Source organism: Haliotis cracherodii, unplaced genomic scaffold, assembly GCF_022045235.1.
Source record: "Haliotis cracherodii isolate W230 unplaced genomic scaffold, xgHalCrac1.p SCAF_28, whole genome shotgun sequence".
NCBI lineage: Eukaryota > Metazoa > Mollusca > Gastropoda > Lepetellida > Haliotidae > Haliotis > Haliotis cracherodii.
In genome coordinates, this window is record NW_027266284.1 from 3,963,319 (window position 1) to 3,978,665 (window position 15,347).

A 15,347-nucleotide genomic window follows, 5' to 3' on the forward strand; every position below is an offset into this window, starting at 1 on the left:
TGTGCAGTAATCTACCTCAGGGTCTAATTGTCTTCCAAATCAGGGTACACAAAATGACATTTTAGTGATAATGATGTTCACGGTCAGTAGCAAAATTAGATCAACATTAACAACAAGAAAACCTTGACCACCATACTAACCAAGACAAGGACACAGGGAAAAGAAGATACAATTAGAAATCTTGTATTCATCTTTTAATGTGTCACCACAAAAACAAGGGAGATGACTCTGTAATCACAGGGTTATTAGGTAGTCTAGTGGTTAAAACACTAGTTCTTCATCCCCTAACATGGGTTCATGTCCCCTTGTTGGTGTCACGCAGTGATGTGACTGGTATGAGTCTACAAGCAGCATGAAATCAACTCACTCACAAACTGGAATCAACAAGTGGATAACTATGGATACATACCAACTTACAAGAAATGAAATTTGAAATACAGTAAGTGAGATGACAGAGTCGACTGGTGTTATCAGCTGCTGTGTGACAACAATCATGATACTGGTGTAAGCAGACTGTGTTGTGCTATCACATGGAATGTGTCTCACCTGTGTCTGTCTGATCTGTGTCGAGGGTGTCCACCATAGCCTCTACATACTTGGTGAGCCTCTGTAGCTGGGGATCCTCCAGGTTCTTAGCCTTCACGTTCCCTGAGAACGAGGAAGAGGAGAAGCAAATAGAAGGATGCTAGTTGTAAACTCATTCTAGGCCAGAACACAATTCTCATCAGAAAATATTTTTAAACTGACATAAGGGATCGAAAACTTGATACTTTGGGGCGGTGGTGTTTTTTGATGGTTGGAATTTGGGGCAAAAGAGTACAAAAAAATCATCTGTCCTCAGATTGCATACCCCTAAAAATAAAACTGGCTGGACATGCTTGATGGCCTGAGGAGTGAGTGCGTGAGTATGGTTTTACGCTGCTTTTAGCAATATTCCATCAATATCACAGTGGAGGACACCAGAAATGGGCTTCACACATTGTACCCATGTTGGGAATCGAACCTGGGTCCTCGGTGTGACGAGCGAACGCTTAATTAGGCTACCCGACCGCCCCTGGCCTGAGGAAAAAGAGTTCAGCTTTCACATGTTCAGAAAAGATACTTGCCTACTTGGAAGCACTGACTGAAACATATCCTGCATCTAACAATACCCAGGCTTTGATTCCTCAGACCGGTGCAACATTTGTCCACCTGTTTGATCCAGGATATTGTCTATATAGAGCTAAACAAAATCACACTCACTCACTGATACACACTAAACCTTCTTACCACTTTTCACCTCATCACAGTTGAGAATTGATACAATCTACACTTACACATATACACACACTAAAATGGCAAGACATCAAATGGCCAAGTTCTTTACAACTTGGCAGTCATTTTCATTTCATTTTGATTTTTCGCGAAAAACTTCAATATCTAAGAACTTAAAAGTGATTCAGAAAAAAACTATTTTCACCATGATGCACAATAATGCTCAAGCTTCTTTCTACAAAATATGAAAACTTTCATTATTATCTCAGCCCGAGGCTGATTGCTGGACATCAGAGAAGTTGTAAGTTTCCTGAGTGCTCCTGTGGTTTATTCTCTGACAATTATAGCTCAGTTTTATTACTGGGATGACTGTCAGTTTTGTAAGTCTCATCAAGATGTAATCTTTCATTTTCTGCACACAAAAGAATGGTTCATTTATTTGAAAAAATCAGCCTTTATCTATGTTGTCACATTTATTACTCCCTTGTTGTTTTCAAGTTTTCTGCTAGAAAATATTTTGAAGCTGTTGTTGTTCAGTATTAGAAGATCTCATGCAGACAGAAACGTAGCTAACAATCTTCCATGACTGAAGCACAAAGAAGTGATAATTCGGTGATATTATGTCTGTTAGACACTGCAGCAAAAAGTTTACAGGGAAATAATTTGAATCAATTGAAATATGTCTGAAACAGTAGAAAGAAATAAAAACTTTCAGAGAGAATCTGTACTTCTAAATATGAAAAGTATTTTCAACATGAGAATACAAGCAGATATGACAATATTGTACACTGCTTGTAAGTTAATCATCAGTATTTGGGCTATTGAATATAGTATTGTAATTTTTAAGAAATTATTAAAATATAATTTGACCCAGATAAACTATATTATCAAAACAACTTGATTACCTTGTGATAAACTTCCCCCACATTTACCTCAAAATAACTGATAACACTGTTATAAGAAATAATCATTATTTGGGCTATTGAATATTGTATTGTGATTTTTAAGAAATTATTAGAATATTATTTGACAGAGATAACAATAGCATCATAACAACTTAATTGCCTTGTGATAAAATTCCTTGTGATAAAATTTTTCAGAAATAATCCATTGCAATCTATTGCTGTTAGGAAACTGATGGATATTTGAACTACCTCCCCCTGCTTTCGACTGAGCTCCTAAATAAAATGTGGATTAAATATTTTTAAACTTGAAGGTAGGAAACCTATTAAATTGTTGTGATGCAACCATGTTGTTCAAGCCCGTTTATTCAACACCCCACTGTGCTTGAATAATTGCACGATGGGATATAATTCATTCACCATTTTTTCTCGAAATATTGACAGAGACCCAATGTGGTGACTTTGCTCATGCAGAAAATAATTCTGCTGCTGATATGTTGTGGGGCATAGGCTTCCTGTGGGCTTTCCAGTTCACCAAGAGAAAATAATACTCCCTTGAAAAAATCGGCGGATGAATTTGACAGAAACTCAACGGTTTGACAGCATTCCAATACACTAATTTATCATACAAGCCCAATAGATTCTCAACATTACTCCACAATGGTGACCAATGTCGATAGTTGCGTCCTCCAATGTGATTGGTCGATACACATTTCAGTGACAGTCACACATTTCGGACATCGCCAGACTCCTGCTCCAAGTCTCCAGGGATGAGAATAAAAATGATTTAATCTTTCAAAGATTGATTTAAAGAAAGGAGAATTTGAAAATTGCCACTACTTGTCATATCCTGCAAATGTTTATTGAAAGACCAAGGCGTGTGGTAATTGGCTGGATGATGGACATGAAATTCTCCTCAAAGGATAAGATTACACTGATATTGTTGCCGGGCACAACCCAGTAAACAGCCGGGATTTAAATCACTCACTTCCCAGTTTGTTTCATTTACTGCACATGCTACAACCACAAAACACTTAATTCAAAATCACATACTCTTTATCTGTTGAATATTCATGAGCTTTATGCAAAAGACCATTTCTTCTATCAAATTCCATGCAATATTCTTGAAGTTTCAATACAATATTTGAAAAGAAATAATACAGATAAAACACAATAAGTTTCCGTCAGTTTTGAACTAGATAACCAAATAATTTCAATACCATATTTACATATATTAAAAGAATTAATATTAATATAAAAGTATACAATTCAAATAAAAACAAATCAATAAATCATGTTAAACTAAACAACTCAAATCTGTAAAATCTAAAGCACAAAAACATATTCTATCACAGTAAGTAAAGATAATATGTTTTACAAAGGGCAAAAGCTTAATGGTGTAGAATTACACAGTTATATCCAAGCAGGTGTTGTGAAATGCAACTGTTGTGATGGCAGCAGGTGAGATATGTCCTCACTTGCACACAACATGGAATGAGAGCAGGCCTGGGCTAAGAGGAGGCCCTCTTGCACCCAGATTGTCAGGATGTCGGTTGCAGAGTTATCTCTCCTTACCTAACACATGCCTCCATGGATAAATGAAGTCTGCCACTTGAGAAAACAAAAAGAAGGGAAGGGTTGGGGATGTTTCTTAATGAGAAACCTTATTTTGTTCATGGATTTGTGGGTGTGATATGAAGGTACTATACCACCAGACTACCCTACCATTTGTACTCCTCATGACTCCTCCTCACCTTCAAGCAGATCTTCCAGCGTCTTCTCATCCGGTGGTGAAATTGAAAGGATATCTGCACCCTGAACACTTTCTGAATCTTCCCTGACAGGTTCAGCTGGAGCATCTGTAAAACATGGAAATCATCTCAGAATTAATATATCATAGCTATGTTGTTTGCTGGTAAATATATCATAGCTATGTTGTTTGCTGATGAATATATCATAGATATGTTGTTTGCTGATAAATTTATCATAGCTATGTTGTTTGCTGGTAAATATATCATAGCTATGTTGTTTGCTGATAAATATATTATAGCTATGTTGTTTGCTGATAAATATATCATAGCTATGTTGTTTGCTGGTAAATATATCATAGCTATGTTGTTTGCTGATGAATATATCATAGCTATGTTGTTTGCTGATAAATATATCATAGCTATGTTGTTTGCTGATAATATATCATAGCTATGTTGTTTGCTGGTAAATATTTCATAGCTATGTTGTTTGCTGGTAAATATATTATAGCTATGTTGTTTTCTGATAAATATATCATAGCTATGTTGTTTGCTGATAAATATATCATAGCTATATTGTTTGCTGATAAATATATCATAGCTACCGTATTCAACCCATTAAGCGCCCAGGGCGCTTAAATAAAGACAGAAAGGGTGGGCGCTTATTGGGAACAATTCAGGTCAAATTGGCGTAAATTCATCAGTAAGCCTTACCGTATTTTTTTGAGAATAGTGCGCACTTTTTTTCCAAAAAGTACAGCTGTGTAGAAGGGGGTGCCCATTATACACGAATTAATGAGTTTTGATGTTTTTTCCCCCATGGAAAGACATTACTGTGAGCACGTAACACCGGAAATACCATGTCAACAAATCCAAACTGAAGTTCACAAATTATTCATGTTATTACACTGTCTGGCTATAAAAAGTGTTCTTTGTATATCTGGACTTTTGTTTGTAACTTATTTCATTAATTTTATTCAAAATTCCTTTTAATATTATTTTAATTAATTTCGGCGAAATCGTGTGTGAAGCGATCGTAAGATTGCACAACTCACCGTTATTAACAGCCACCACGGTCAGATTACCGCTATTGACCCCTTGAAACGAACTTAAGTTGACAGAGAATGGATACATATATCATAAATGCCATACTTTGAATCGTTAAAAGTCATATTTGTTTTTGTTGGACGATTCTATGTCAACGTCGTAATTGACGGTGACTGGTCAGACAGGTTCCATGTAAAAAATAATACCCGGCAATAGCGATCAGCTGCTTCGCTTAGGGTTATTATTATTCTAAATATGTTTAGTAAAAGCTGCATCTAAATTAACAAGATATTGGAATATATTTTTCCTGATAAAAAAATAGTTTCAGATACAACTTTTGCCGATCCTTGCATTTAAGATCCTGTAAAGTTATATCATTGGGTGTGTCTTGACCGAATCACCGGTAGATTCCAAGAAAACGTGTGTACAGCTGATTGCTGTGTCCGGCTTAGTTTACGAGAAAATACACAAGGTAATCTTAATCCCTGGATATAAAACGATGCCTAGCTGAACAAAAAATACAATTTAAACGGTTAATCAACATGTCTGGTGATTTTTTATCTCAAATTTCGAATTTGTATACTGACGAAGTTTCTCATCACCCGTTCGTTTGCCAGACTTCGCTGAAGGGGTACGGTGTAATTTTTTTCTGCGCATTATAATCAAAGTCACAAATATCTAAAATAAACAGAATACAGTCATGCCCCGCTTTTCATTTAAAACGAAATAATTACTATATAAATTTTAGGAACCGGGAAGGGGGGGGCGCTTATTGGGGGAGGGGCACTTAATGGGTCGAATACGGTATGGCTGATAAATATATTATAGCTATGTTGTTTGCTGATAAATATATAATAGCTTTGTTGTTTCCTGATAAATATATCATAGCTATTTTGTTTGCTGATAAATATATCATAGCTATGTTGTTTGCTGATGAATATAGTATAGCTATGCCTGTTGAATTCTCATTTATTTCACTGTCTGGTCAGAAGGTAAATTAGAAATCTTGTCAGTGTCAGAGCATAAATTGTGATTTAAGAGTAAATGTCTTATTTCCTGTCTATATAATCATGTGCATAAAATCAATACTAATTAATGTGCTAAAAATAATAGTGTACATTGTTACAAAGTTTCTAACTGCTGATTTTGTATACAGGCTAACATATCAAGAATAAATATCATTTTCTTTTTCTAAAATATTTTTTTGAGCAAACATTTACAAATAATGCCCACAGAAAGAAATTCCTGCAAAATTTCATTTCTATTATATCTAATCCCATGTTCTTGTGCTGTATAATAGACACTCTATCAACCCTGTTTTATATTCAAATCAATATTTTCAATGATATATTTGTTTCATGTCATTTTTTGTATCTATGTGGTTTTTTTAGGCATGCTGGCTCCTAGACAGCCCTACTGGCTATTGCTTCAAAGTCTGACAAAGCCCTTCCGCGATGGGGTAATCTTTTATTTCTATGGCAACCAAAGTTTAAGAAGACAGTCGCAGTGGCAAGAAAAAAATCGAAGAAAAAACTCAATAACAAATTTTCTGATGCAGTTACACAGAAAATTTCACAAGAAACCAATGACCAATTTGTTTGAAATTAAAATGTAACCACTTCCAATTTGACATTAACCTAATAAACCCTTGGTATGGCAATGAATTGGAAAACTAGCATGATTACTTGCTGGTTGAAACAAGTTCTTTCTGTGACACGAGAAATGCAGAAAAGAGGGATGCACAAGTTTCCAAAACTCAAAAGGAGAAAAAAAGTTATAAAATTTCATTCGCCTCAGACAAATTGGTATCTTCTAGACTCAGCTTCCGAAGCACCTTGAGGGTTGGTATGCTAAGAAGAGATGCTAATATCTTCCACACGACTAGTAATAGTGGCACTCCAATCGTGAACTGAAACATACCTGCACTGGAGTCAAGCCCTAGGCTGTCGTCTTTTCCTGAATCAGAATTGTCAAGGAGCTTGGTAGCTTCGTTAGCAGGAGCTGTAATTTGTAATATGCAGAAAAGGGAAAATCAGAGCACAATTTGTGAAATGGACTCAGAAACGAAACCTTGAAAATCTCGCCGCAATTTGCACCAATTAAAGGTCATCGCTAACATGGCCGACCAAGAGTAACTTCCTCTCGTTAAAATGGCAACCCTAATTTGGGATCAATTCGAAAAGAGAAAATTGGGGAATTTTTTAACGAAATGATACCCCCTAATTTGGTATCATCAGCGACTCACATTTAAGAAAAGACCATTAATTCAAAAAGTTTTCCCAACTTCAACATGAAAAATATTTCAATTTCAAAATTCAAACAGATCGAGGTGCAAAAAGCTGTGAATTCGTCTTTTATTATTAATCCACTTAAATTTGCAAAGATCAAACAGATAAGGATATCATGAGAAGAAAATTTGCAATTTGAGAAATTGATGCTTTAAAGAAATCTTCGTGAATAATATGTTTTGCATTTTAATTCAATAATTGGTTCTTTTATTAAAAGTCATGTCAAAATTGTTCAAAGAAGGCAATCAAATTCATGTGAAATATTATATTCTTAACACTTCTAGTCAGAAATGTGATATATAATTCATATTCCATGATATGGTTCAAAAATATAAATTAAACACTGGCTTGTCCAAAAAAAAGAAAAACGAGCATTTCATGCATTGGTAATATTCTTGTGTAATCAAACTGTAATTATCGCCATCTATACTGCCAGTATTCTCAACATTTGTGTCCTCTATTACATTTGTAAAATTAGCTTAAAATGAGAAAAACAAGTGACCAGGTGCTTCTTTTTATAACCTTCCATGACTTTCACTATTAAGAAATGTAACTTGATCAAAATCTTTTTTCCTTTATTACCATGTGTAATATCTCAAAACAATTTTCATATCACAAAAGTTTCCATATTTCTTAAAAAAACACACACCATTATTGTCCATGCCTTCAGCATCCATCTGAGGTCCTAGGGATTCTGGTTCCATGGGGGGATAACTCATTTGTTCTGTTCCCAGGACATCAGGGGCATCACTGATGATAGTTTCTGGACTGGCAGTTTCCTCAATGTAGTCCGGAGTTCCGTAATCCCCAAGTCCAAGATCCTGCTCCGACAGTTCCTTCTCCTGTCCGGTTCCTGCCATACGTTCCAGAGCCAACAGATACTGAGCCATTTTGTAAGAATCCTCTTCTGACTGTGATTCCTGCTGAGGAACATCCTGAAGGTAAGCCATTTCACCTCCTGAAGTATCGGACATCCCAAGAGGGGTGAGGTAGTTTCGAGGATTGGTTTCTTCTTCCATGTACGGGTCACGTTTATACTGCCCTTTGGAAGCGTCGAAATACTTGTGAATGTTAACAAACTCATCCCTCTTATCAGAACTTGGAATGAGAGAATCCATATCTGCCTGACTTAGTCCCTCAGCAGATGCTTGGAGACGGTGGCCATCTTGAAAGTCCATAAGTTTTTGTAATACTGTTGCAATTTCTTCTTTAACATTTTCAGAGTATGAGTTAGGTTGCGATAAAGCTTCTTCGCACCAACGACTATCAAATGTTTCACCCTGGGCAAACGCTAGCAGTAGATTTTGTAAAGAACACTGTGTATAAGCATCTTTCCAGGTAAACCCTTTCCTTATGAGAAGCCATATTTGATCTTCTAACTGCTCTAGCTGATGTGTTGTCAGACGGAACTCAAACTCTCCCTCGGAGATCTCACGGTATTGTAGAGACTCACAGCTGCCAAAAAGCTGATCTGGAAACAAAAGCGAAATATTAATATTATAAAGAACAGCCATTATAAATGACCCAAGTCTGTGTGTTTAATATATATATATACAATTGGAGACAATGTAATATCATAATTCACTTGAAAAAAGACATCTTTGTAAAAGTGAAAGTTAATTGTCTTGTAGTGCATAGTTCCTTGCATGCAATATGTGATCATGTAACAATTTTCTCTTGCTTGGTTGTATAATTCATGATTTACAAATATTAATTCATTTAAAGCCGATATCTTAGATAATATAGTGCACTGTCAAGGCCACATGACACAGTGTTTAGCAATATTATACAAAAATATGCTGGACTGATTTATGAGATTATTTTGGAAATTAATGCACTGGAAGATCATGTAGCATACAAGGTATATTCTAAAATACAACAACAAAGATATATGTACCACATTGTTGTTGCTGTTGATGTTGTTGTTGTTGTTCAAAATCAGAAACATTGAAATTTGACATTTTACATCATAGTGATATCAAAATTAAAAAGACAAATCTTAAAAACATCTAATATGATAACAGTTTTAAAAGATAGACACAAGTGTACTCGCATCTTGTTTTCCAAATTCAGAGGAAAATATTCTCTCAAATTGTTCAAAGATCCAAACAATTTACATTATTCTTTCTGCATATATTTATACCTAATACTAGCACCGAACGCCATTTCTAGAGAAAAAGCAAGCCCTGTCTCCTACAGGAGTGCAAGGAGGAGATTTGGGCACTCTCAAAAAGACAAGAAGCTTAGCAAAATGTCATGGACGGAAATCTCCAGTTTTAAGGAGCAGAGAACTGGGAAATGTTGAGTCCGAAAGGGATCGGAAACAATTTTCCTACTCGTTCACCTGCTTCCGTCGCGGAGATGGTTTCCTGTCCGAATAATGACATGGTAGTTATAGTTGTCTTAAAAAACAGCCCTAATATGGAGGACAGTGCAGCGGGGATGCTGATTAAGGATGGCTTGCACAGTACAGCAAATGACAACGAAAGAGTAGACTCTACTCCAAATAGCTTAATTATGTTCAAGTTACATTATCTCATAATAGGAATATCAACAAAAATAAGAGTGCTGTCATTTCCTATTAGGTACAGTATCATGGTGGCCATCTTGGTTGTAATCAAGTCTGTATTGTCTATTTCAGTAGATGGCAAGCCGAGAAGGAAGAAGGCATGTACAAAATGCTAACCTTGTTCATCGCCATTAGTGCTTGCAAAATTGCATTACTTTGTTGATAGTGATATTTCAATGAGGATAATTAAAATTAAAATTAATTTAGTAATGTTAAAGACGTATGTTCAAAGAAATCATTCTAATGGAAGAATGTAATGTATTACACTTGAATCAAGAATTACTTTGATCAAGAATTCTCCTTTAAGATCACCAAAAGATGACTAACACCCCAAGGTCATAAGATCCATTTTTAAATTGTTGTATGAAATGTGAGACTTTCCACCTTTGGACAAATAACAGATGCAGTTAAACAAAATACAATATGTTATTAGCAAAGGGACGAAAAAGATTCAACTCTTAGAAATATTCAATAAGATCCAATTAAAATTGCAACGTGATGCAAAAACATATCGACAAACACGCAAACATAACTTGCATATTTATTTAATGGTGACAACATTGTTCCAGATATGTGATTATCTCCTAAAAATGCCAGAGGTCTCGTCCAATACCAAAATATGAAAACACATTGTGTGTGTAAATGTAATGCCATCTGATCTTGTAAAAATAACTATAAATAATTGGTGGGGAGCGTATTATGTCAGGCTGTTAGAAGACGGATAATTAGTAGAAACAAAATAAGCTTAGACGTGTTACTATCATGCTTTCATCACGCGCTAAGATGACCAGAATGCCAGCGGGGGTATGCCAGTAACGCGCGCAGAGAAGATAATTTACAGATTCGATGCTGAGAGTTTTCGGCCTCAATTAGTGCTTCGAATCTTTCCTTTTCTTGGCAAAAATGTCTCTGCTGAGGGGCCATTACTGGGGAGGCCATAGAGCAGCAACGCTAGAGCTCCTAGCACTGTAACGAGAGCGGGATCTGCCTACATTTGTCAAAGCCACGACTTGCGGCCATAACGGTATTAAGGTTCATTAAGTCGAGGTTTCGCCCGTCTTCGTATGGGGTGACAGCAGGCCCGATCGTCGCCATGGAAGTCTTTGGTGGTAGCGGAAATTATAGTTCTCTTTCCTACTCCCTGCTTGACAAGGGTTCAGCCCTACTAATTAGTCCACTATGTCCCCTTAATGCGTATAGTCACACAGTTTCTTACCCGCTCACACCACAAACTGGTGTTCCAGGCAGGAAATGAAAGAACAGAATCAATTTTTTTTCATGCTTGATATGCTGAAACACCTCTCAAATATCTTCAAACACAGATTGTAGCTTGTGGGGTGATAATGTATTAGGTTTGATATTTTAACACTAAACTGACAAATAAGAATTTAGTGTTACAAAATCCTCTTTTTTTAACCTGTAAATATTGAAGATATGCTTTGAATCTGCTTTTGAGTAATTATTTAACATGTAAGGAATAATCTAAAACACTTCAAATTTCAAACAGTTTCAAGTTTTTGGAAGACTATGAGAATCAAATATGCATGAAAACATCCCAAATCTTTTTCTTTAACAAAACATTGCATGCCACAAACATACGGTGCATTACTCCATAAGTAAACACAAATAGAATTTTTTAAAATACAAACACCTTTTCTTTCAATTTGATTCCCAAGATATAATTTATTACAAGCAGGGACCAATAATGTCTTTGTATAGAAACAGCCATGAAAAGATGTGGTGGTGCCTTTAAGAGCAGAGTACCAAATCCCCATGTTTAGATTTAGCCTAGACATTTCCAGATTCTCATCCATCTCCATGGCAACAAGATTCAGCGTAAAGGTCACACATTTGAAGACCTGTCACAGGGATGAGATTCCCTACCGTAGTCACAGAAATAATTAGCTGTCCTTGAGTCTGGTTCTTATGGCATTGTCACATCCAATGGGAGACAGTACGTAGTGTATCTCTCCCTGTAGAACCAAGATAAATTAGCACTTCAAGTCATATTTCTTGTCGCTGTACAAAAGGATTTGCAATAACCATTGTTCAGTGGGGTTTTGTAGTTTCAATAGTTTCAACATAAATAAATCACAGTAACTGTTCTCAATTCCGATTGTTTCTGTACATGCTTGGCAAGGTGTTTAATTTCTTGAAGTTTAGTATTTGAAAAATGATTTACAATTGGCCCTGTAGATTTTAGTAAAATGAATTAAGTGAGTTTCTGATTGCAAAACAATGATATTGTTCAAAATAATAACGATACATATATAAATACAGGCTTGTAAAATAATTACTGAATGAAATGTCTTCTGTAAATTCATCTTTTTTTTATAACATATTCACTATTAGCGAAATTAGTGCATTTAATGCAATATCATGACTAAACATAACTATCATCATTAATTAGATATTTCAATTCACAGTCACACAAACAATTACCTCTCACTTCATTGGGTCTGATTTGCAAATAAAGAATGGTTCAATATCTGCAAAATATTACTCTCTGTCAACACCAAATTCTGTCTCCTTGTCACTTCCTGTCAAGACCAGGAGTATCATACTTGTGCGGCAGTTCAATTCAGGCCCTGAGATGTAATGTCCCATACATTCTGTTGTTTGATAATTCAGGCCCCGAGATGTAATGTCCCATACATTCTGTTGTTTGATAATTCAGGCCCTGAGATGTAATGTCCCATACATTCTGTTGTTTGATAATTCAGGCCCTGAGATGTAATGTCCCATACATTCTGTTGTTTAATAATTCAAGTCCTGAGATGTAATGTCCCATACATTCTGTTGTTTGATAATTCAGGCCCTGAGATGTAATGTCCCATACATTCTGTTGTTTGATAATTCAGGCCCTGAGATGTAATGTCCCATACATTCTGTTGTTTGATAATTCAGGCCCTGAGATGTAATGTCCCATACATTCTGTTGTTTGATAATTCAGGCCCTGAGATGTAATGTCCCATACATTCTGTTGTTTGATAATTCAAGTCCTGAGATGTAATGTCCCATACATTCTGTTGTTTGATAATTCAGGCCCTGAGATGTAATGTCCCATACATTCTGTTGTTTGATAATTCAGGCCCTGAGATGTAATGTCCCATACATTCTGTTGTTTAATAATTCAAGTCCTGAGATGTAATGTCCCATACATTCTGTTGTTTGATAATTCAGGCCCTGAGATGTAATGTCCCATACATTCTGTTGTTTGATAATTCAGGCCCTGAGATGTAATGTCCCATACATTCTGTTGTTTAATAATTCAAGTCCTGAGATGTAATGTCCCATACATTCTGTTGTTTAATAATTCAAGTCCTGAGATGTAATGTCCCATACATTCTGTTGTTTAATAATTCAAGTCCTGAGATGTAATGTCCATACATTCTGTTGTTTAATAATTCAAGTCCTGAGATGTAATGTCCCATACATTCTGTTGTTTAATAATTCAAGTCCTGAGATGTAATGTCCCATACATTCTGTTGTTTGATAATTCAGACCCCGAGATGTAATGTCCCATACATTCTGTTGTTTGATAATTCAGGCCCTGAGATGTAATGTCCCATACATTCTGTTGTTTAATAATTCAAGTCCTGAGATGTAATGTCCCATACATTCTGTTGTTTTATAATTCGTACCCTGAACACATTTATGTTACATATATTATGGAATATTTTCTAATTTAGGCTGTGAATACATTTCAGTTGTCATATGTTGTTTAATAAGTTGTTACGTGAGTTGTCATGTCATATTTATTTGTATGTATGTTTGAATTCTTGCCCTTAACAAATTCAAGTTGTCATTTCACATTTGATATGTTGCCAAGTAAGTAGTGTCATATATATTTGGGTGTGTTCCAACTCTTTTCCGAACGAATGACTCATCAAATGGCCTAAATATCATGTTGCAATAAACCTGTTACTGTCTTAACCTGAGTACATGATACTAAAATATTTTTTTCCTAAAACAATACATCTTCATATTGTCGTTCTGCTTCCATAGTCCTTCAACATGGAATAAAAGTTCAAAATGTAAATCCAATCAGAGCTGATTTGGGAAAGAAAGGAAATACATTGAAATACTAGTTCCTTGATTGCCATGTAATAAGGGGCTTCACATGTAGGCAGTAGACATATATTATGATGGGCTGAGAGCAAGTCCGGCTGAGGTTTCCTTCACTAGTTACAATGGGTGTTTTCTGACACTCTGCTTCCTCCACAGTGTATCTGCAGGGCATGGAAACATGAGCTGTTTGACTCTGAGCTGCGAAACAATACCCGCAACCAACACCTCGTCCCTCGAGCCCCCATGGTAACAGAGATCATATCACACACACGAGGAACTCGACACATTTCTATTTGTGATGTGAAAACTTCAACACCTTATTTTACAGCAAATGCTGACCACAAATGACACAATTAAATAATATGGGTGGGAAAACTAGGTAATATAGGTGCCCAATGTTTTTATAATACAAAAGTCCAGGGGATCTCGGTAGGCACGAACATGAGGTGCAAGGCACAAACATGGGGTACAAGGCACAAACATGGGGTACAAGGCACGAACATGGGGTACAAGGCACAAGGCACAAACATGGGGTACAAGGTACAAACATGGGGTACAAGGTACAAACATGGGGTACAAGGTACAAACATGGGGTACAAGGCACGTACATGGGGTACAAGGCACAAACATGGGGTGCAAGGCACAAGGCACAAACATGGGGTGCAAGGCACAAACATGGGGTACAAGGCACAAACATGGGGTACAAGGCACGAACATGGGGTACAAGGCACAAGACACAAATATGGGGTGCAAGGCACAAGGCACAAACATGGGGTACAAGGCACAAGGCACAAACATGGGGTACAAGGCACAAGGCACAAACATGGGGTGCAAGGCACAAACATGGGGTACAAGGTACAAACATGGGGTACAAGGCACAAACATGGGGTACAAGGCACAAACATGGGGTACAAGGCACAAACATGGGGTACAAGGCACAAGGCACAAACATGGGGTGCAAGGCACAAACATGGGGTACATGAGGCTTACTGCCTGTGGAATGCTTCACTTGCTTTGCAAGAATTTTTGTTACTGGACATCTTCAGAAGCCAGTTATACAAGCTAGATTGATGAAAGACACCCTACAGCACCCTGAACATTGAGTATTTCATACCAGAAAAGGTACACAATAAGCAACAAAAATAAAATCATAAACAACGATTATATTACACTCAGATTTTGAAGTAATGATTATGAAATGGTATCTTTATAACCACAACCTACACTTTCCATATTGATAACACTGAATGTTCGGTAACAGATCAGGGTAAGGCAGAGAAATATATTATCACACAAAGATGAGGTGAGGTGAGGTGAGGTGCACCAAACAAATGTTCTCATCAACATATGTTTTAGGACATGGACACCATGTTCTCTTTCAAACTTGTGGTACGAAAGTACCCTCTAAATTATATGTACAAGTACGCTAATATTGAGACCATGACTTTTGTAACAAAGGTACACAAAA

General features: G+C 36.4%; 1 protein-coding gene across 1 annotated transcript in view; it reads right to left on the minus strand.

The window, feature by feature from the left end:
- The window catches only part of LOC139473344 (receptor-type tyrosine-protein phosphatase N2-like), a 244,927-nt gene that overhangs the window by 147,053 nt on the left and 82,527 nt on the right, over positions 1-15,347 (minus strand). The window contains exons 3-6 of the mRNA XM_071255872.1: positions 7,889-8,710; positions 6,872-6,952; positions 3,911-4,015; positions 547-648 (exon numbers count right to left, since the gene is read on the minus strand). Coding sequence (XP_071111973.1) covers positions 547-648; positions 3,911-4,015; positions 6,872-6,952; positions 7,889-8,710 — 1,110 coding nt within the window. The remainder of the gene's footprint in view (positions 1-546; positions 649-3,910; positions 4,016-6,871; positions 6,953-7,888; positions 8,711-15,347) is intronic.